This window comes from Arvicanthis niloticus, chromosome 7 (genome assembly GCF_011762505.2).
Source record: "Arvicanthis niloticus isolate mArvNil1 chromosome 7, mArvNil1.pat.X, whole genome shotgun sequence".
Taxonomy (NCBI): domain Eukaryota; kingdom Metazoa; phylum Chordata; class Mammalia; order Rodentia; family Muridae; genus Arvicanthis; species Arvicanthis niloticus.
The window spans coordinates 86,620,313-86,644,198 of NC_047664.1; the positions used below are offsets into that span (position 1 = coordinate 86,620,313).

At 38.5% G+C, this 23,886-nt stretch overlaps 2 protein-coding genes across 3 annotated transcripts; both read right to left on the reverse strand.

The window, feature by feature from the left end:
• Positions 1-1,504: 1,504 nt before the first annotated feature.
• On the reverse strand, positions 1,505-5,964 carry LOC117712351 (zinc finger BED domain-containing protein 4-like). The gene is given in 2 exon segments (XM_034508181.2): positions 1,505-3,454; positions 3,456-5,964. Coding segments are annotated over 2 exon segments (3,501 nt in total). The 5' UTR covers positions 5,399-5,964; the 3' UTR covers positions 1,505-1,896.
• Positions 5,965-7,416: 1,452 nt separating this feature from the next.
• LOC143443142 (UDP-glucuronosyltransferase 2B7-like) lies at positions 7,417-21,127 on the reverse strand. Of its 2 annotated transcripts, none has more exons than XM_076938738.1 (3): positions 20,683-21,127; positions 18,934-19,082; positions 7,417-8,939 (listed from the first exon to the last, which is right to left on the reverse strand). In XM_076938738.1, the coding sequence occupies exons 1-3, from the start codon at positions 20,789-20,791 to the stop codon at positions 8,853-8,855; spliced, it is 345 nt and encodes a 114-aa protein (XP_076794853.1). In that variant the 5' UTR covers positions 20,792-21,127; the 3' UTR covers positions 7,417-8,852. The 2 variants fall into 2 exon arrangements, 1 of the variants encoding a protein (XP_076794853.1); XR_013111904.1 differs by lacking the exon at positions 7,417-8,939 and adding an exon at positions 13,211-16,665.
• Between the last annotated feature and the right edge of the window lie 2,759 nt (positions 21,128-23,886).

Below are 23,886 nucleotides of genomic sequence, written 5' to 3' on the forward strand. Positions count from 1 at the left end.
CTAAAATTGATTCACTTCTTATAAGCAAGTGTCGTGTATTGAATACAGCATATTAGTATATAGAAAGAGTCACAGAAAAAAGTCTGTATTTCTTAAGTGTACTTAACATAACTGTAAAGATCAAACAAGGTTCTGAATGAATCAGCATTTCTTAGACCTCAGTGTTTTTTTTAAATTTTGATATGTGTAATTCATCATGGTATATTGTTAGGTCCATCAAATTGCCATATTTCCTCCTATAAGGAGGATGTGATCTTATAGTTTTCAGGAAAGAATAAAATCTTACAAAACTTCTCTTCTACTATATAATACACCATTACTTGTGTCCTGGATATCCTTTGGTGGACATGTCATCAAATGTGTCCCTTTTAGGTTCCTTTTGTCATGAGAAACATCATTATTAGAAGGAATTTGGAGAACATGGGGGTTCTTCTGCTTAGAGTTGTAGTATAGAATGAAGGGAAGTTAGGGCAGGAATTGAAGGGAGGAACTTGGAGGTAGGAACTGAAGTAGAGGCCATAGAGGAACAATACTGGTTTTTCCTGATGGCTCTCTCAATTCTCTCTCTTATATCCAGTACCACCATCCTAGGGATGCCAACAGTCACAGTGAGATGGGCTTTTCTTTTCTTTTTTTTTTTTAGAAAATCGCAAATAAAAAGTTTGATTTCAGAATCCAAGTTCATCATTTATAAATACACTAAAGCATAGTCCACACAAATTCAGACTGAGCCTACATACAGTATTTCAACGATACTTTTTTTTTTCTAAAATGTCAGAGGCAAATGAGTGATTTGTTTCACCCATAGTATTTAATTGATTTGAAATGAGAAAATGAAAAACATTTGTTTAGACATTATAAGCAAAAACTTTGGAGTCTGGTAAAGAATCTGATAGCTGATACTTCATTTTAATATCCTTGGGATTCTATAATGTCCCAATGATGGTTGAGGCTTCCCTATCATAGGAAAAAAAAAATCTAAATGTCCAAGGCTTTTCTGATGACTGCAATAAACAAGCGCTTTCCCTGTCAACAAGCTACCTCCTCAAAGTAGAATCTGAGCTATATCTGGTCAAACTGTGAGGGGGGTCAGTGCATACTTCTTATGAGATAGCTTTATTGTATAGAGACGCAAAAATAAATCAGAGGCATATCATGTGTTATATCATGCACTGGTGAGGTCCTAAGCATGACTTTAAAACTTGGATCCAATTGCAAGGAGCTCATGATAAGCGGGGGTATCTCTGAGTTAACTGACCACGTCAAACCTGAATGCAACACCTGACATGGGAACGTTCTTATGACCAACTAGCCATGTGCCTGACACTCCATGGTATGCCCAAGTTCAGTTTTGTTTTCAAATGCCTGGTCCTGTAACATAAACAGTTTCCAGAATATTCTCTCTTCGACATACTTTTGGAGCCTGTGGTTAAGAACTGTTCAGTCAGGATGGCTTAACTTCCACCTCCTATTTACAGGTCTCATTCAACAGCCACAAAAGCTGTTTTGTTGCAATTAAAATATTTAATTAAAATACAGCACCTGATTTGTGGTTTTTACACAACTGAATAAAAACCCTACACAATAAAATTGTTTACATCTTCCTTCCATTCTAGTAAAACAATTATCCCCTCTTAAAAAAGAAAAAAACTTTATAGTTTTAAACCTGATCATCCTATTTCATAATTGCCAAGACTGTTTCTAGCGGGCTTCTGAAAACGCACCTCGACACCTGGCCTGAAGGAGTCAGGCACATGTGGATATTACAGGGAGAACTGGCAGGGAGCCCCAGATGCCTGGTCTGGTGTCCTACATGGCCCTGCCAGGCGAGTCAGCCCTGGTACAATAGCTAGCACTCTGAAGCACATTTCCAGTCTGGTGGCTCCATCTCTGAGTTCAATACTGAAAGCATATTAAGGGGAGATTTACTTTTAAAAAGATGAGCTTTTCAAAATGCTCCATCATGAGCCTGGGCTGGCCAAAGCTGCCAGCCTCCATGGGTGTGCTAAACAGCTTTTCTGAGGGGACTGTACTTGGGGGACAGCCCAGAAATCGGACTGCTAAGGTAGATAGTCCAGGCCATGATGACCGCTTCAGGTTCCAGTAGGTAAGTGGGTCACAGCTGTGTTCCAGCACCTCTTCCTCCAAATATGCAAGCACCATGTCTTCAGGTAGCTTCTCTCTCTGATCTCTCTTTATTGGTGCGAGGGACCACAGACTCTCCTCTGTGCCAGTGTCTTTAAGTGGGGACCCTGAGTCACAGCCATTGGAGGTGGCCGTGTCCTCTGAGGTAGAATTCAATATTTCTAGCTCCCTGATTAAGTCTTGCCTGTACTGCTCTGCCTCCTCCTCTGTGAACAGGGAAGCTTTGTAGCGAGGGTCCAGCAGTGTGGCAAAGATGTACCTGGGGTCATGGAGGGTGGCAGACAGGCGGCTTGCCATGGCTTCCTTCAGGGACTTAAGCATGGTGTCAATGCCCATTGTCTCCTCAAATAGCATCTCAACTTTCCTGCTGAGGATGTGGATCATGGGGATGACCTGGCTCAGTGTAGACATGTGGACACTCATCTCTCGGCTTGTAGCATCAAATGGTCTCAGCACATGGCACACAGACTGCATGACCTCCCACTGGTCACAGCTGATCAATTCTCTGAAGTTACACTCAGTGGATACCTCATTAACTGCCCTCTTCTGCTCAATGAGACGTTCAAGCATGTGGAATGATGTGCTCCACTTGGATGGGACATCCTGGATCAGCTGGCGCTGTGGCAGCTCGGACTCCTTCTGCAGTTCTGCTAACTTCTCTCTTGCTCTGGGTGACCGATGGACAGGCTCACACAGCTTCCGGGCAATACTCAGTAAGTTCTGCACCATCCTCTGGCTCTTGATAGCCTCACTCACAATCAGATTCACTGTGTGACTGAAGCACTGTACACTTGAGTGTTCACACTCACTCAGCATCTTCCCTATGCTTGGATTGTCAGTGACAGTGATGCCAATCTGAAGGCCAATGGAAGTCACCCAGGCTTCCCACTAACACTCCAGCTGTTTCTGAATGCTGTTTCCACTATAGTCACAGTCGATCTGTGACACATCTAAAAGTGCTGAGCAATGGTGGTCCTCACAATTTGGTCGGACAGCAGATGCAAAGGTGACCCAGTGAGCTGTAAGGGTCAGGTATTCACAAGTCTGGCTACTCATCCATATTCCAGAGGTGAAGTGGACCACACCACTCTCAGCTTCCTTCAGATGTGACATAATTATCTGTTTCACATTATCATACATACCTGGGATAGCTGTCCTAGAGAAGTAGGAAGGGGACGGTAGAGAGTACTGAGGTTTCAAGTATTCGAGCAGCCTGTTAAAGCCAACGTTGTCTACAAAGGAGTATGGCTGAAGGTCGAGTGCAATCATTTCAGCTACGAGACTTGTGATTTTTTTGGCAACTGGATGAGTCATAGAACTTCTCTGTGGAGTCACGGAAAGAGGAAGCCCCTGATAGCTCTATGCCCAGAGGCCTCCGGATGCCTGGAGAACGGGGCAGAGTGGCCTCTGAGACATCATTCTTGAGTACATGCTCATGGAACCGCTGCAGATGTCTCAAGAGACAGCTGGTGCCCAGGTTAGTGGGCTTCTTGCCCCTGCTGATGGTCTGGCCACAGTGCAGGCACACCACCTTTGTTGAGTCTGCTGAACAAATAGAAAAGTGATTCCACAGCTTTGAGGTCTTCTTGCTATTAGCAGGAAACATACCTTGATGGTTTTTTCTGACCACTGCTGGCAAGTCAGTTAATTTGGAGGAACTTTCTGCAGAAGCCAAAGTGGCATATGGAGAGTTTGCCAAACTTGCACCCAGAAAGTCCTTCTGGTTCCCAACTACCTCAGGGTGGCTTCTGTACAAGTGTCGCATCAAACAACTGGTGCCAACATCTCCCTTCTTCCCCCGACTAATAACGCAGCTACAGTACCGGCAAACTGCTTTGAGACTATCCGTGGGGGCCAGGGAAAAGTGATGCCAGACTTCTGACTTCAGTCTTCTCATCACCTTCTTATTTTGCTGGAAGACAGTGCCTGATTCAAACCTTGGATTTGCTGTGTCTGCTGACTGCTTCTCTGGAGAGGATACTACAGAGGCCTCCCCCAAGTCATCAGAAGATGACAACATGGACACATCTTCCCGGGACACGTCCCCAGGATTAGTGTGTGATGACAGGTCCTCAGGAAGCCTGTCTGGGGATGAGGAGGCAGAAGGGGACTCTTTGACTTGTTTCCCTGGAGACAACGATGCAGAGTTGAGATCCCCTTCTGGAGGCAGCAGGGCAGGCAGCAGGGTTGGGGGCATAGGGTACAATGGTGGGATACCTGTGCTGCCCCCATTCTCCTGTAGTACAATGGATCGATGTGCTCTCCACATGTGCCTGATGAGGCAGCTTGTGCCCAGGTCCTTCCCGTTCTTCCCTCTACTGAACTCATTCATACAGTGGACACAGACAGCCTTGGAGCTATCGAGGGGTGACAAGTAGAAGTGCTTCCAGACGGCTGACCTCCTCCTGGACCCAGATGTGCTTTTGGGAAGTGAAAGGTTTCTGTCTGCCATGGTTTCTGAAGTGTCATCATAATGGAGCATGGAAAGGCTGGGGAAGGAGCCTGCCAAAGTCTCCTCTCTGCTATACTTTTCAGTAATAGATACATCAGAGGACACCTCTTCAGAAGAGACTACAGTCACAGACTCTTCCATTATTTGGTCAGGGGATGGGATCTTGGGAGCCATTTTCTGGACCAGTCTGACAGGCACAGTGCTAAGGTCTCCCACATCTGCAGGCTGTGGTGGAAGCAGAAGAGAGGGAGAGGAGAAGGAGGACCCTGCTGATAGACTTCCATTTTCTTGAATGAGCTTGGTGGGGTGTGCCCGCCTCACGTGTCTCATGAGGCAGCTTGTACTCAGGTCTTTTTCATTTTTGCCCCTACTGAACTCTTTCATACAGTATGTGCATATTGCTTTAGTGCTATCTCGAAGGGAAATAAAGAAATGCTTCCAAGCTGGAGACTTCTTCCTGGAGCTTATGTGTCGACTGGAAAGAAGATTCTGGGTCACAGCTTCCATGGCTACGTTGTACAGTGTGCTACTATACTGGGAGAAGAGTGACCCATGGTCATCCTCGCTCTCGGCAGGTAAAAATTTCCCAGAGGGCTGACAGGCACAGCTTGCTGCCCTGATTTCTGCTTGTTCATCGCCACTGTCTGTCTGTCTCATATCCTCTGACTCACTTTTAAAGTCCACTTGTTCCAAACGGTGACAAGGAATCTGATCATCATTTTCTTCCTCGGTTTTGAAATTTACTTTGTCAGAAACAAAATCTCTGTCCACCCTGGGACAAGTTTCCTGCTTATCCTCCATGGCCAACCATAATTATCCTGGTTGCTTTATCATTCTGACATCTTAGGTTAATAAAAACTGCTTATAATGTCCACTTGTGACCCCTAAAGTAGATTTTATTCACTTTTCCATAATCTCATTTTCTAGGCTGTTTACTATGGCTGACCATGAATGTCACTGGAAAGCCAAGTCTGTCACTCACACAAGCACACGATCACAGGGCATGGAGTGCTGTTCTGCAGGAGCACACCAATGCATGCAGCACAGACTTCTTCCTCTTCTCCAAGACAGGAGCCCCACCATCTTGAAGGCACACACAGTCCTGCATTTCCTATGCCCTCTTCTCAGCAGGTCAACTAAAAGTAGAAACTAAAGTATTTGAAGCCAGGTAGATAAAAAAATGCAGATATGGAGTGAAGAGACAGTGACCATGGCCATTTATCGTCTCCATGCTTTTAAAGCTCCACTTCCCAGTTCTCGCTCCAAACTCTAGGCCCATCAGAGACCTGAGGCGCCAGCTCCGCGCTGCGCAGCGCGGGCCCGCGGGCTGCGGACAGCGCGACGGGAGCGCCCATTCATTAGCCGCTTTGTCTGCCCCCCGCCGCCCCTCCCGCCGCCCCAACCCCGCCGCCCGCGACGCCGCGCGGGTCGGGGGCGGGTCCCCGAGATGGGCTTTTCTATAGCATACATCAAACAAGAAAATGATTGACAATCTCTTTTAAGTATTTTATGTGCTAAGGTCCCTTCTTCTTATATGGCATTAACTTGTATTGAGTTAACTAAAAACTCACCAATGTGAAATGACAAAGGAAACTCTAGTGACATACCTCTTCTAATATTTCACCATGATGGAATCTTTTAGGAGATAATTGTGCTTGTAATGCTTCTATGTTCTGATAAGTAACTCCTCCCTCATGCTCTTGTAAACAACTCAATAAATTCCTTGGCTCACTATGTAACATCTGTGTGGAGTCATGGATTTTGATTTTTAGTTGTTGCTGTTGTATCTCTCTCTCTCTCTCTCTCTCTCTCTCTCTCTCTCTCTCTCTCTCTCTCTTCCTTCCTTCCTTCTCTCTCTCTTTCTCAATCCCTTTTTTGATCTTAATATACATAATTTCTTATATTTTCCAAAAAATTTGTTATGTATTTGTATCCCAAAGAACTATAGATACAAATAAAAATCAACAGTTATTCCAGGATAGGAACTTTGTGTGAGACTGTTTTTGTACATTATGTAAATCCAACTGAGATTCAGCTGCTGGCTAGTAAACAACTTCCTTTTATAAGGATGGTATTGCAACACACACACACACACAGACATATGATGCTCTTTTCTTCACTAGTGTCTAATGTAAGTAAAAGTGTTGTTTTATACAGATGGTGGGGAACAAGCAAAATTTCTTCCCTTCTACATTAATATGTTGATGGCTACTGCCACTGCTTCAGGCTTACATATGCCAGCAATACTACAAGATCATGTTTCAGTGTGAATTTTCATTCCTAGTATTCTGATTCTTACAATCATGTTGATCCCTCTTTAATCATATTTCATGAACTGTAGGTACAGGAACTATGAATTAGATATGTCTACTGGGAAAGGATTTTCTGACATTTGATATATGAATTGTGCCAGTCTGTGCTTTTCTTTGATGGGTATGCTGTGAAGATGCTGATGAATTCTGGTAGCCATGCTGTGATAATTACAATAGGAAAGGACACCATAGGCTCATATATTTGTATACTTGGCCACCAAAAAATGGAAGTATTTAGGATGTGTGGCTTTCGTTGTTGTGGTCCTGTTGGAGGTAGTTTGTTACTTGTACTGAGTTTTTGGGTTCCAAGTGCTCAATGTAGATTCAGAATCTCCCTCTTTTCCTGCTACCTGTGTATCCAGATGTAGAAGTCTCAGATAATCTCTAGCACCCGGTCTGCCTGCAAGCTACCGTGCTTCCTGTTATGATGACATTGGACTAAACTTGTCAACTATAAGCAAGTCTCAATCAAATGCTTTTCTTTATAAGAGTTTTCATGGTCAGAATGTCACTTTACAGCAATAGAACATTTACTAAGATACATACATATGGATATGAGGATTAGATTTAGAGTTTAGTAAGGAAATGTGCTGCTCTAGGAAAGTTAAAGTAGTAGATTGATTTCTAAGGTCAATGATGCCATAAGTCACAAAGCTGACTATGTGTTCAGTACCAGTCATGCTTTTCCTCCAGCACAATATACATATGCTGACTAATCTTATGTCTATTTGACATACAATCACATTTTTCTGTAAGGAGTGAGTATCAGTTGAAAAATGCCTAGATAAGACCCATTCTGTGGCATTTTCTTAATTACTGATTAATGGGCAGAGGGCCCAGCTTGGTTTTGGTGGTGGCATATTTGGGCTGTTGGTCCTATGTTTTCTAAGAAAGCAGTCTGAGCAAGCCATGGGGAGCAGGCCAGTAAGCAGCACCTGCCAATGACTTCTTTATTAACTCTTGCCTTCAGGTTCCTGCCTTACTGAAATTTCTGTCCTAACTTTCTTCAGTCATGAACAGTGATATAGAAGTATAAGCCCCACAAACTATTTCTTCCCTACTTGCTTTTGGTCATGATGTTTCATCATAACAATATAAAGTGTAACTAACACAAACTCTTTTCAGATGGTTGGTCAGGTAGTCTAAGTGACTTCCTAAGTTTTCCAAGGGTTATAGCTGCAGCCCTTTGTTGCCACTTAAGGGTTCAGGGTGGGACCATATTCTGAAGATGTCAGGGAATCTTGTGGTTGGCATGGCCTAGCTGACTGGAGTGTCATGTATCATATGTGCTTTCAGATTAGTGTCTATGGCTCCTGGGGCATTGTGCTTTCCAGTTTCAGAGAGACTGAATTTCTTCCTCAGACAGTGAATCATTTACTTATGTCTCTTTGTATGTTCCTTCTATAATAAAAGAAACATGAAATCTTTACAGGATAATCTACTTTGTCTTAGACATTAATCTTATGAAGGCTGAGCACCTTTCAAATGTTATTGCATCCTGGCAACTGCAACTATATTGACCCAGGCACTTGTCATTATATTCTGTTTGTGATAATGGTATAAACAGCGTCATTGCCCTCAACAAAATTGACATAGCTTAAGTTTTTCTGTGGACTCTCCAGTGGTCCTCATTTTGTTCCCTGCAGTTACATTGGGTAACCATGACCTGAACTTTGATTGTGGGTGCTTAAAGGTGCTATCAGAAACACAAACCTGAAATGTCATGATTTAAAGAAGAAAAATGTAAAAGCATAAAAAGGTCAAATTTGAGGAACCTCAGGGATTCAAAGACACATAAGTATAAAAAGAACATTCATTGGAGATAGAAAGATAGGACGGGCAGGGTCAAAGTAGAGACATTTGTTTGCAGAAGTTCTGTAACCTTTGTTGCTGGAGTGAAGTTAAAGCAGAATGCCATCATTTGATAACATTTCTAGAATTCATTAGTGAGTTTCAGCCTTCTTTTCCTGAAGAGGGACCTCTGGATTCCAGAACTTGGTTCCCATTAAGAACAATTCAGGAAGAATTAGCTGCAAGTGAAACACAAAACACTTGTTAGTGATTCTTTTTATCTTTGAAAAGAAATACAGTAATAGATAAAATGACAGTTAAAGTTAAAAATGAAAGTTATCAGGAAAAAGCATAACAATGGGAGTAAGAGAAAATTTAAATCTTGAAGATATATTATCTAACGTTTGTCATGAGGTTGATGGTACTCCTCCTCCTTTTATAGAGTTTGTTCTCCCATCTCCAGGTCCGATTATTCCTTCTCCTAAATTCTGTCCATTAAGTGAAGTTCCTGAATTTATAAAGACATTTTCCCCCTGCTCCAGTCCATCTCTACCAGAGATTATCAAGGAGTTTTCTATCCCACATTAGAGAATTAATTCCTTCTAAGTCAGGGTATATGTCCCCAGTAGAAGAGGCTCTGCATCATGCCCAGGAGATAAGAGAAGATAAGAGAGGATTGTCTCTTTTCCTAGTGAGCGTACATAGCTGATCCTAATAACCAGGACAGAGAGGTAGAAATTACACCCATTTAATTTATTACTCTTAAGGATCTTAAGGTACTTTGAGCTTACTATGGGCCAACTGCTCCTTTTACACAGTCTCTCCTTAATTCTATTTCTGGGATAGCTTTTCTTCCCTGAATGAAGGATCTTAGCAAAAGTTAAGGAGCATATTTACTGTGGAAGTGTGCTTATTCAGAGAGATTTCAGCACCATGCTTTTAACAAAATAGTGTGTCCATAACTCTTAAAATGTTAGTAAGTGAATGCATAGATAATGATGTTCAACGATAGACCATACCTTCTCCTGAGGCTTATGGAGAAATCAATGCTCTGGTTTACAGGCATGACATAAGTTATCAGATTCAGGGGAAAAAGAGAAACATCACAAATTTAGATAGGGACCTGAATAGGTTTATCAAGATTTTGTTTCTTGCATTTTGTAATTAATCAGTCACCTGATGGTTGATGGGGAGAGTTTCTTAGTGCTAAGTATCTGGAGTATGACAATGCTAATGTAGAATTCCATACTACCCTACATCTCTTTATAAAGAAATGTGTTGCCAGAAATAATAGAACTCACACTATTGCTGGCATGGTGCCTGCTGGCTGGCCAGCCAGGCACTGGCATGCAATGGCCAGCCTGTTTTCATCTCATAGAGACTCTTTGACTCAGAGCTCTGAAATCTCTCCATCCAGCTCACCAACTTCCCACTGGCAGGTTGCTACCATGCCAGCCCTATGCTTCAAAACTCCCATGGCATTTTCTTGTGCACATCTAGCAAACTCACACTTTGCTGCTGTACCTTTGTCTCTGGAATCCAGTCGAGCTCCTGCGTGAGGGAAAATACCACACAGACTTTGTTCAGAAACAATGTTAACTTAATCTCTAGGTGCAACAACTAGACTCCTTATCTTGTAAGCCATATTCTCCATCTAAACTGGGAGACACTAGTAGCTCCATCTTGTTCTTTCACTATCCCAGCCCAAAAGCTCCTATCTCTTTTCTGCCTCTTCTCTTCCTCTGTCTAACCTGGAAGCCCCGCCTACTTGCCCAGTGATTGGTTCCTTTATTCATTAGGGGAAAGTTCACAAGAAGTTACCTGAATACTGACTCATTCCTAGTTCCACACAACCCCTCCTAGGAAAGCAGAATTAACATCAAAATACAAACAGCAACACAGGGCCATCTACAAACGAAAGGAAGTATTTTGATTGCATCTATCTCTGTGCTGATAATGGGCCTTCATATACTCAAGGGTTAACTCTGGCTGTGGCCCTCCAAGGGCAGTCATCCACGGAAAAAAGGAATAAACAGCAAAAACAGCCCAAGTTTTTGTCAAAAGTTTGTTGCTACTGCTTTAAGAAGAACTAAAGCAAATACTTTCTTCTTGAACTTATTACACATTATATGAGTCATATTCTGCCTTTTGCTACAGATAATAAACAGCTATAAGATCTGTTTATTAAAATAAAAATTAAAATACCCTTTTTAAATTTTCAGTGGTTTGATGCTGAAGTCCGTTATCCACTTGGACTTGAGATTTGTGCAAGTTGATAAATATGGATTTATTTTCATTCTTCTACAGGTAGACTGCTTCTTAGACAAGGACTATTTATTGAAAAACTTTTTACTGTATGTTTTTGAGATCTTTGTCAAAGATCAAGTGTCCATAGGTATGTGGGTTTACTTCTGGGTCTTTGATTCTGTTCCATGGATCAACCTGTCTCTGTACCAAAACTATGTGGTTTTGATTACTATTTCTTTATAGTAAGTACATCATGAAGTCGGGGGTAGTGATTCTCCTGCAAGTTCTTTTTATTGTTTTGGCTATCCTGGGGTTTTTTGTTTTTCCATATGAAGTTGAGAATTGTTCTTTCCATGTCTGTGAAGCACTGTTTTGTAATTTTGATGGGGATTTCATGAATTTGTAGATTGCTTTTGGTAAGTTGGCCATTTTCAGTATGTTAATCCCACCAATCCATGAGCATGTGAGATCTTTTTATCTTCTGAGGTCTTCTTCAATTTTTTTTTTTTTTTTTTTTTTTTTTTTTATGGATTTGAAGTTCTTGTCATACAGATCATTCACTTGTTAGGTAAGAGTCATGCCAAGGTATTTTATACTATCTGTGGCTATTATGAAGGGTGTTGTTTCCTTAATTTCTTTTTCTGCCTATTTATCATTTGTATAAAAGAAGGGTAATGATTTGTTTGACTTAATTTTACATCTAACCACTTTGCTAAAGTTGTTTATCAGCTATATGCACTCTCAGGTGGAATTTTAGTCACTTATGTATACTGTCATATTATCTGCAAATATTGATACTTTGCTTTGTTCCTTTTTTATTTGTAATTCCTTGATCTCCTTTTGTTTTCTTATTACTCTAGCTAGAACTTTGAGTACTACATAGCATAGATTGGGAGAGAGTGGTGCACATTGTCTTGTCCCAGATTTTAGTGGTATTGGTTCAAGTTCCTCTCCATTTAATTTGATGTTGGCTGTTGGTTTGGTATATATTGCTTTTATTTTGTTTTGTTGTGTGCCATGAATTCCTGATCTCTTCAAGACTTTTAACATGAAGGCATGTTGTATTTTGTCAAAGGCTTTTTCAGTATCTAATGAGATGATACTGTAATTTTTTCTTTTGTTTGTTTATATAGCGTATTATGTTGATGGGTTTTCATATATTGAACAATTCCTGTATATCTGGGATGAAGCCTACTTAATCATGATGAATGATGCTTTTGATGTGCTCTTGGATTTTGTTTGTGAGAATTTTAATGAATAATTTTCATTGGTATTCATAGGTGAGAATTGTCTTAGATTTTCTCTCAGTTTTGGTTTTTTTTTTGTGGTGTGGTTTAGGTGTCAGAATAATTGTGGTTTCATGGAATTAATTGGGTAAAGTGCTCTTTCTGTTTCTACTTTGTGGAACTGTTTGAAGAGTATTAGTGTTAGCTTTTCCTTGAAGGTGTGGTAGAATTCTGTAGGAAAATCATTGGGCTCTAGCCCTTTTTTGGTTGAGAGTTCTTTTTTTTAATTGGACATTTCTAATGTCATCCCCTTTCCAGTTTTTCCCTCCAGAATCCCCATATCCCATATCCCATTCCCTGCGTCAATGAGGGTGCTCCTGCTCCCACCCACCCACTCCAACCTCACTGACCTGGCATTTCCCTACACTGGGAAATTGAGCCTTCACAGGATCAAGTTTGAGAGTTTTTTGAGGCCTATTTCTATTTCCTTAGAAGTTATGGAACTGTTTAGATAGTTGACCTTCCCTTTCTTTAGTACATGGTATCTGTCTAAAAGTCATCTATTTCATCGAAACTTTTCAGTTTTGTAAAGTATAGGCTTTTGTAATAGGTTCGGTGATTTTTGAATTTTTTCAGTTTCTGTTGTTGTGTCTTCCTTTTCATTTCTGATTTTGTTAATTTGGGGACTGTCTCTGTGACCTTTAGTTGGGCTAATGGTTTATCTATCTTGTTGATTTTCTCAAAGAACAAGTTCTGGGGGTTTCGGTGACTATTTGTATCAGTCTCTTCATTTCTAACTGAAAATTTACTGAAATTTTATGAATGTTTTGAGTGTGTGTTATCAGTTAATTGTTATCCTGTGACTGGACGATCTAGGAGGAGATGAAGGAAGGAAAATCATGATCATCATGTTGTGGTTTTAATAGGTTTGGTCGAGTCATTAAGAACTATCAAAAACCTGAGACATAGACTGTATTAACATTATCTGTGTTTCTCTCTAAATTTAATCACATTGAGTGTAATCATGATTTGCCATGTGTAGCTATGTCCACAAATGAATTAATTTATGAAATATGAATGTACTTAAGAAATATTTAATTTTATTTACTATAATACTTCTAATTTTCCCTTTTCAATTCCATGCTAGAATAATATAACCCATTTATATTCACTTCTCCTATGTAATTTTAAAAGAGTTTAGCATTTTAAAAAATTATTATTTGTTATTGATTTTGGCAAGTATCCCATATCCACTAATCTCTCTGTTCAGAAGTTTCTTGAAAGGTGCCAAGATGCCAAATTAGAAAATGGAGTCATCTGTTTGTACAATCCTGGGAATAACCTCAGAGACTGTAGGTGTTTATATTAGCCATTAACCTGGCCATAACTTTGTTACCTTTATCCACATTTATCTTCATGACTGGCATAATGTGGTTGCTGTCACATTTCTACAGGGTAGAAAGGTCCACACCCTTGCTTATACCACAAATACTGGACTGATTCTCAAAATCCCCAACTCCCCTCACAAATTGGAACTTCTCTTACATGTTTACTATCTGCCTGCTGTAACACATTTAAACTTAACTTTGGCACTTCAGTGGAAACCAGCATAAGGAATTATAGGTGACTTCATGCAATAGAAAACAACACTCTAGTTTCTAAGTATTCCGGATTAAAGTTCATCTGTGGTAAATTATCTTTATATACCTTATGAAGAGAGAGCCACCTGGACCTTTTCTGGTATAAAGATCATTTCTACTGGACTGTCTCTTATTTCTCCATTTCTTCCTAAATGACATAGTCTTCCTAAAAGAGACATAGTCCCACGGATGATGGTTGATCATGTATGGTTGGCTAATCATAAATACAGGGACCATTCCACCTTAACTTTTACATCTTCTGTTTTCAGACTTTGATAGGCTCCTCTTTAGAAGGCCTGGTCTTTCTTTTGGTTTCGCTTAACAAACATGATGAAAGGGACTGTGATGGTGAACCTTGGTCTCCCCTTCTCCAAACAGTCTTTTGAATGGTAACTAAGTAACCCTATATTAGCATTTTTTTAAACACTGCATGGTTACCTGGGAAGTCTTCATGTTATACTGCAGATTTCCCGCCTCCCACAATCTGCTAGTAAAGTTATTAAATCAAACATTTCTTAAAAAAATGGATTCCTGAATTTCTGGATTCAGACAAGGCTCAAGCAAAAGGAACAAGTGACTGATAAGAATTTAGTTATTTTGTGTAGTTTCTCTTACAATTGCTGTGCTTATCATGCTTCTCTGTGATCACAGGTTTATGTCAATGTTACTATCAATTAAAAGAACACAGTCTAAAAATTTTTAAATTCCTATTTTAAACTGGCTAAGGCAAATTATAACACTTGGCTTGGCATAAAGGAACATTCTAGAATTGGACCTTTCCACACTTTCATAAACTCAGTAGATAGCTGGCTCCCATTGGGGCACCATTCCACCTTTAGTGGAATCTGTGCCAGGGCTGATGCAATTGTGTTGGCCCTTTCTTGTGTTTGTACAGAACTCAAGAGAGCACGGTGTGGAGGCTAGACATTGAACCTGTATCTTCTGGAAGAGCAGCCCATAATCTTTAATAGATGAGTCATCTCTCTATCCCCTGATTATTCTTTAAAGGAAAGAAGTCACAAGAACAATTGATAAGCAATAGAAAAGCAGGGAAAAACCAAACAAAAAATTAAAATAAACGGCAACCAAGAGAAGAGCAGAGGACAAAAAACAAACTTTAGAAGTGTTTCCCTTCTGGCACACTGTGAGAAACAGAGTCATGAAGCCAGGGTAGCTATCTGACACAGTCCCTCAAAGCTCAGCCAGATGTGGTCTTCACCGTTGTGCTTCTTTCTTTCTTTCTTTCTTTCTTTCTTTCTTTCTTTCTTTCTTTCTTTCTTTCTTTCTTTCTTTCTTTCTTTCTTTCTTCTTTCTCTCTTTTTTGTTTTTTCGAGACAGGGTTTCTCTGTATAGCCCTGGCTGTCCTGGAACTCACTCTGTAGACCAGGCTGGCCTCAAACTCAGAAATCTGCCTGCCTCTGCCTCCCAAGTGCTGGAATTAAAGGCGTGCGCCACCACCGCCCGGCTTGTGCTGGCTTTCATTCTAGGTTTTTGATCTCTATGTGTTGCATTATACATTATTATTCATTTATAACTTTTCCCCAGAATATTATTTCTGTTCTCAAAGAAGTAACCTGATCTGTCCCTACTCAGGAGTCTTCCTTGCTATGGATATTGAGACTATCACAACAAATTGGATCACCCTAGAGTTCTTTTGGCACACCTAACCCTAAGCAAACCCCAAAACAATAGATTTGGGAACAGATAAGATTGCAGGCTCCCTTCTACCTGTAGTCTGCAGAAGATTGCCCCCAGAAAATAAAAACTTAGTAACAATATTAATTTGCCTAAAACAACCTGATATAAAAGAAATACAAGAATCTGCCAATTATAAGGAGACTGGTTCACACTGATACAGTGAGGTCATTTAACTAGAAACCAAATGAATAGAACAGGTCGGCCTGCAGCACGGGAGAGCTTTGAAACCTTTAAACCAGGCCAACTCACAAGTTGTACTTTAACCACTATACATTATTCAAAGCTTGGGAACTTGCCTAGACTGACTCAGACACTTTCCTTTCCATTTAACGCTTCACTTTCCTGGAGAATACAGTGTCATATGTCATAAATGCTCATGTACTCTAAAATGGAGATCGGTAATAGTTTTCTCTGTGTCCTTTTAACACTGGTCCAGGGACAAGATGATTATGATTGGTATTTCTTTTAAAATTGTAAATTTACCTCTTTTGTGGAGTCTGTATAAATAAGAAACATCCTGGTTGCTACTCAGTCAGAGATGCAGGATTCTCCCAGCCCTAGTCTCTGACTCATTCATCCATAACCCCTTCTGCCAGTTCCTTGTCTCTTGTGCAAGGACCTGTCTGAATCCTGGGGCTGCCCCCCAGCACCTTTCCCACAGGTTTGCTTATTTCCATGGATGAAACTCGGGTTATCAGGCTTTTAGGTTAGTCCTTTGCCTGTTGAGTCATCTTTCCAGACTGAATGGAGAAATTCCAACACAGAACAATAAAGTTTACAATATATAACTTAGGTTAAAATCTTGTTAGTGAGACATAGTAACAACGGTTATTATTACCAATTATGATTATTGTATTGTTGCACACTGTTTTCATTGTCTTATTTCACTTGTTCTAGTACTAATAATACTGCCTGCTTCTCTAAGGAAGTTGAGAAATCATTCAAGTACAGAATAAAATGTCCAAAACCTATATGCACATGGAATTTGCCTTTGATCATAGAAAATTCCTGTGCATAGCCTAAATGATTAACATTTAAATGTTATTCAGATAGTAACCATTTAAGTTTTCTTCAGTGGCCAGTGAGACGGCTCAGTTGGTAGGATTCTTGTTGCCGACCTTGATGGTCTGAATCTCATTCCATTAATTCACCAGCTGGAAGAAAGAACAGACTCCTCCATTTATACATGTGCCATGAAGCTCTTCTCCCTGCATGTGCACACATGCTTCATACAAATTAAAAATAAATGAAAAATATTTGAATGCTATGTAGGTTTTAGTAATATAAAATTACAAGAAATCCTTGTATATCATATATGTCATTAACAAAAATCTTGCTCTCTAATTGTCTTACAAGTGTGATTTTCATTTCATAGAAGATATAATGGCATAATGATTGGGTAATTTAAATCTAATTACTGTTTTCATAAGCAAGTGATAGGAATGTTCATGTCCATTATATGTATTTTTTATGGTTATTCTTGCGGCTGATACTAGGGACCATGTTACTCAAAATAGCTTTAGGAATCTCTTGTAGTCTGTCAGAAGGCAGAAAAAGCTTGATCAGTTTTCCCCAGAGAAGAGCATCAAACTGCTTACCCGGTAACAAAAGATTTGCCTCTTAACAGATGTACATATGAGTACATATGAACAACACTTAATAAACTTGACTATTGTTTAATATGTTTTTCTGTATATAGGTATGGTATGTGTGTGTGTGTGTGTGTGTGTGTGTGTGTGTGTGTGTGTGTGTGTATGAGAGAGAGATAATAACAAACAAAACCAAAAATCTTCTGTATCAGTATCCCTTTTATTTTTTACACTATCTCTTTTATTTCCTATGCTACAAAAGTCTGGTCTGAGATCTCAAGTGGGGAGTGCATGAATTGGTGGAAATCTCGAGTGTTTCTTAATTGTCACTGATAGCAAACATTCACTATATTGAGGAATTCTCTTCTATTTAAGCTAGAAAACCATTGTCACAGATATATTTTAGGTTTACACATTTTCCATTCTGTTGCCAAAATTTATACATTTACTTTCTAAATATGATTGGCATTTTTAATTTCAGGTTGATAAGAGTGTTGAAATTTTCATTATTATTGAGCAAGATGAATCTAAGTTTTCTTTAAATATAAGGAAATTACTAGTTTTAGTAAGTCATTATACTTTGAATGCAAGTGTCCTCCTGCATACTCAGTGGTACATCTTGTGTTTGCTGGTCATGGTACATTTTGGGGGAAAGTTTTAGAAACTTTAAGAAGTGAATCCTAGTTAATGACATCATGTAACTGGCTTCTTGTATTGGGGGCAATCCAACTAAGTCTCTGCTTCCTGTTCTTCATGGTACAAACAGATCTTCCTACACATATCTGTCCCCAGTAGAATCTGTCATACCCAAGGACCATAACTAACTGAGCCGAGTCTTGAAACCTTTGAGTTCATGACCAACAAATCTCATTGTCATTGTAGCTTGTTGTGTCAGCAATATTATCACAGCCTGACAGTAACAACAAATAGCAGTGATGGAAATATTCAGCATTAGCTTAGCATTGCCCACTAAGAACCTGTGATATTTACTTAGTTTGATGGGGTCAACCTTACAAACCTGATCTTGGTAGTATTAGTCTATGGTTAGATGTACTGAGATCTATAAGTATCCTATTCTAGGTTCATCTTCTTTGCTAACTGGACCACAATATTAACCTCCTATATCTTTTTTTATTTTCTGTCTTGGTCCTGTTCAATGGGGGACTGCATCTTGTAGACTTTTTTTTTTAAATTTCAAAGAAATGTGCTCTTACCTCTCAGATCACTCCATTTCTCTGTGCTTTATTGAGTATGCCTGTTTGTCAAAATCCCCTGTTTTGCACGCATCATACATGCAGATCCTTGAATTTGTTCTCTGTGAACTACCGTCTTATTTTCTTGTGTATTTCTTAGCTGTATTGTTCGACTTCTTCTTTATATCTTAGGCTTTTTTAAAAAATCAATGAGTTTAGAATTTGTTTTATTATTTCTATTCAATGGCCTCTTTAGAATTATAATCATTTCTTTAAAAATATATTTTATTCAATTTTTATTAATAAATTATTAAATATTATGATTTTGGCATAGACACCTTTATGTTGTTTCTTTGCACATCAAGAACTTACTTAAGTGTATACTAATCATTTTGCAGTTTTTTGTAGGAATGTGCATCAATTTTTGGATCATTGGATTAAGCTGTTTCCCTATGGCTCTTCTATTATCCTATAAATTGAAGGAAATTCATACATTTGTGGCTGTTTTAACTTGGAACATCTATTTGACCAGATGCTTTCCCTATTTACCATTCTGTCTCACTGGAAGGAAAACTAAAAGTATGGTATAGAACCCTTTGAAATGAAGTGAAATAAAACAAAACTCAAAGAATGTATTTACCTTAGGCAATGGTTTGGCAGGTTTGCAGTGGAGTCCTCCAACAAACTCAATGTTTGGTAAGGATGGGCAAGAAAAGTCCAAGTCCCAGTAGGACTGAATGAGCCACATTTCTGCTTTCTTTATGGTGTCAACCATAGTAGTGGGTCTTCCTAAATGGAGAAATGAATTGGGGGTTGAAGAGGAAAATTATAATAAAAGTATTGCCATGGGAATGACATACTGTCTGAAAAGTGTTGAAATAATATTACTCAAAGAAACAAAGTGTGCATTTATGAAACAATTATATTTATTTATGTATAAAGCACTTAAAGTGTAATTTATTTTTGGTTTACTTAATGTATGCTTGTTAAAGTAAAACTGAGATGAAATGCTAATGTCACCTTAGTAATTTAGAAATCCTATTTTCATCCAATCTGCCAAGTTTCTAGGTATCTGCCATGCATTTTGGTCCTCTAAAGCTTCAGAACAATAGATGCAAATATAAGGAACATTCTACCTCTAGCGTCAAGCTACTTTAGCATAACCTTTCCAGGAATCAAGTTAGTTTCTATAACAAACAAGCTATCTCTTGGATAGCTTATGATGTTTAGTTTTCAGTGTTCAAAAGAATTATAAGGGTGATTCCTGGAAGAATTTATGACATCTAACCCTACTTTTCCTCCATACTAGCAATGTAATCATATACATTTCTTTGTAGAAATATTTACAAATATTACCTGCAATGTTTTCAGAAATCGAAATTTTTGTTCTTGCTTAATTGTTTGTACCTTCCTTACTTAAACTAGGGGACTGCAACCACAGACAATACAAACCAGTAAATTTGGGTCCAAGCTTCAGGACTATAATTCTTTAAAATGGAGACTTGGACGTAATGCTGTCTTGAGGGGTGAATATGTGATTAAAGACTCTGTATATATTAAGACACGGAATTCTTTAGAAAAATAAGGAAAGCAATATTTTAATTTTAAGAAAAATTCAAAAACAGATTCTAACAAGACAAAACAACCTTTCAAAAACTATACATCAAAGATACTATTAAATATATTCTTCTTTAAAATTTATCAAGCTTAGAATGGGAGATTGTTCAGCTGGTAAAATGTTTGTTGTAGCTGCACCAGGGCTTGCATGTGAATGCCCATTTAGGTACAGGTACCTAAAAGCTGAATACAGGGTGCACACCTGTGCTTATGGAGTAGAGTTGAGTGGGTCCTTGGAGCTATTGTCCAGGACACTCTGCCAAATTGATTCTGATTCAGTGAAAGACCTTGTCTCACTAAATAAATTAGGTAGGGATGGAAGTAGACATTAGATGCTGACATTTGGCATTCATTTCCATAGGCACACATATGTATGTGCAATTACACCCAGTGTGAACACAAATATCCATAAATCACACAAGCACACACATACCCACACACACATACACACAAACACACATGCACAGCACATTAAGGAAGTACTTTATCTTTTGAAAACAAAGAAAAATATGATAAAAATCAATGTGAAATTGCTTAGAGAAAGCTTGTACCCTACAACTTGTAACTGCATTACTTCCTAAAATGCCCTGGATCAGAGCTGCTACCTGCCTTTTTTTGATCAGTAATATAAGCTCTCTCATAGGTTTAGTGAGATTGTTAGGCAATATTGTATTTCATTTAATCATTTCACCATAAGAGACCAATTTGTACCTAAGAATACCTTGAAGAGCAATGAAAGAGCCTCACATTGCTGATGACATACACAACTCACCTAAAATTTCACTGAAAAATGGATCCCAGTCCTTAGCAGGAAATGACTCATACAAAAAGTCAAAATAAAGTAAACATATCATATTTTCTACTCTCTCCATGAATGCCATTTGACCACTTAATCCTGACAAAATAATAGGTACATAAGAGGGAGGGAAGAGTAAAAAACTTTTCTACTTCAATATTATTGGAAGCTGTAGGAAATGTTTCATATATAAGACCAGATGCTTTTTTGGAATCAAGAAAGAGAAGATGAAGGTCTCAGAACAGTGAGTTCATAGCCTCTCTGTACAAGTTCATCCAGTATTATCTTTAAATTCATTCAGTGACTGTATTCCATTGGCCACACCAACACTTTCCCACAGTTCCCAGATCTGAAGCAGAAACTCATCTGCAGCAGGAGCAGAGCAGAAATCCACTTGACAGGCATCCTGGAAATCAAAGTCCTTCTGTCCACACTATGTTCCCTTTGCCACTGCTTGAACTTTTATCCACAAAGCATTAGCCAAGAGGTTAAAATATAACTTGCATTGCTCAAAGCTGATAACTGAACGACCATTAGTTTTTGAAGAGAAAAAAATAGTGAAAGTAAATGTCAATTATTCTCTGTTTACATGAAAGTATTTAATGTCACTTTTATGATGGAGCATTTACAATGAACCAGGAGGTGATGATTGTATGTTCAGTTGTTGATACTATGTAGATACTAAAGCATTCTAAAATGTCTCACAAAGGCAGTGACAACATAATGTCTCTCTGAATTCTCCTCTATACAGAATTGAAAGCATATTAATTTACATAGCTGATCATTATTTCTTTCACATAACCAGTCAAAATTTTTGTATCAATGCTGATAAATGTATTCATGTAATCCAACTCAACAATTTGATCAAAACATGTTATATGCATGTCTGAAATTCTCAAACAGGAAAATAAGGGTCATTTAGAAGGAAACTGAGCACAAGGCAGCTACAATCTCCTTCAGAAAACAAATCAGAATGAAAGGGAGCTCAACCTGGCATGTCACAGTGTGATGACATAGGGACTCCTAGCAGCTTCTTGTCACACTCTGGATGGGAGAAGAGCTTGTCTTTCAGAGTCTGTGTGTTTGGTTGGTGGGATTCACAGTTAGCACGCTACTGCATTTTACCAGGGTAAAAATACCCAATATATATTTTACTCTTTATCGCCAGATCCTCTTGCATAAATTAATTATCTTGAGATGTCTTATAAAGTAGTTGGCCAAGTTACCCATGGCCCCTGTATCTTAGATCACTCTGCCTTAAAATCCTATTATTTAGCCCTGTATGCATCCACAATAATGAGAAGAACATGGGAAATTATTTGTTTCACTTAGTAGAATCAATTGCAAGATAACTTAATAAATATTCCCACTGTTCCATTCCCATTATTGCATCCATTGAATAGTTAAGAATGTCATAGTAAGAGCCTTTTCAGTATTTCTTCATCTGATTGAGAAATAAAAGATATCTTTGGAAATTTCTGCATAAATGGACCCTAATGATTATCTTCATTATACCTTAGGTATTTCTTTATAATATAATAATAATAATAATAATAATTATTATTATTATTATTATTATTTTACAGTCCAAATTTTATTTCCCTTCTGGTCCACCATTCTACTATTCCACATCCCATACTTCCTTTCTGCCCCCTGTCTCCAAGAGGATGTTCCCACCATTCCTCCCTAGGTATTTCTTAATCAATTAAAGTTAATAGTTAAAATTAGCCATCATACCCTCTTATGTATAAAATTTATATAGTTGTCCTGCTCTATAGACCAATCACAACACAGTGGTGCAAATTTAATGAAAAAACAAGATAATATTTGTCTCCAAAGGTGCAAGGAACTTTCTACCAACAGACCACTAAGAGTGAAATGAACATATTTCCTTATAAACATTTCAAAATGGGAATTATAAGGCAATTTTGTGTTACTAGAGAATACTGTCCAGCCATTTGACAAAATTAGTATACATAATGCATGAGATATTTCTGGAGATGGAGCTCAGAGCTCAGCATGTATACATGGTAATAGCTACACAGTAAATGTTATAAAGTTTTTAGAAATAAGTCTTTTTGTGTTCAGTTTTAAATTGAAAATAGTTTTTTCATAATATATATCCAACTAACATTATCCCTTCCCTCCACTCATTCCAGTTCCTCCTCATCCCCTTCCATCCAAATCTACATCCCCTTTTGTCTCTTACTAAAGAAGAACAGGTTTCTAAGAGATCACACCCAAACACAACAAAAAGAAGACATAAGTTGAAGCAAAATCTATCATAGCAAGGTCAGATGTAGCAACTTAACAGGAGAAAAATAATCTCACCAACTGGTATAGGAGTCAGAGAACCACTTGTTCTTACAGTCCCATACAATCACTAAGCTAATAGCTATGGTATGTGGGCAGAGGACCTGGTATAGGCCTTGTGCTTGCTTCTTCATTCTCTGTGAACTCACATGCCTCTTGCTTATTGATTCAGAGGGACGTGTTCTTCTGGTGTCATTCATCTACTCTGACTCTAACAACAAGTCAGTTAGAAGACTGAATTGAATTCAGTTAGTTACATGTTAGTTACATGAAACAACTAGGGCAGTCATGTAAATAGAATATCAAATGAAAATGACTTCAAAGACATTTTAAATGATTAGACATTGAATTTTTGTTGTTTTAGAGTGAAAAGAGAAAACTTGGCTCCCCTCCCGAGGAAAACAAACTTCTAAATAAAATTATTTGGAAAATGTATTTCTCTCTTTAGCAAGATTGGGACACCAAGGTCCAAGGTCGTCAACAAACTACTAATGAAACAGGAGCAAATGACACTGTGAATATGGTCATCAATTTCTCAAAGTCCTGTACAAAGAAAACAGTAAAAAAAAAAAAAAAAAAAAAAAAAAAAAAAAAAAAAAAAAAAAAACAGCACAAAAATAAAATTTGCAGCCATTATGGAATTAGTATTAGCGAAATAACTTGCTTCTAAGTAGATACCCTATAGGTCAGGAGACAAAGAGGTAATATATTCAGAAACAACAGAGAAGAGGCTGAGGCAATATATTCAACAAAATTCTTTCTCAGAAATGAAGGAAATGGCAAGTCTGTGAGAAAGAATGAAACTGGCAGAATTTATTACTATCAGGCTAATTGTATAAGATATGAACAAGAGAGTCCTGTACTAGA

What these genes read in the sequence shown, in the direction of transcription:
- LOC143443142 (XM_076938738.1), bottom strand. Translation starts at nt 20,791, where the DNA reads ATGGCATTCATGGAGAGAGTAGAAAATATGATATGTTTACTTTATTTT. An exon ending in ATTTTTCAGTGAAATTTTAG is followed by an intron (nt 19,083 to 20,682) that starts GTGAGTTGTGTA and finishes TTCTCCATTTAG; the next exon opens with GAAGACCCACTACTATGGTT. An exon ending in CTGCCAAACCATTGCCTAAG is followed by an intron (nt 8,940 to 18,933) that starts GTAAATACATTC and finishes TTTCACTTGCAG; the next exon opens with CTAATTCTTCCTGAATTGTT.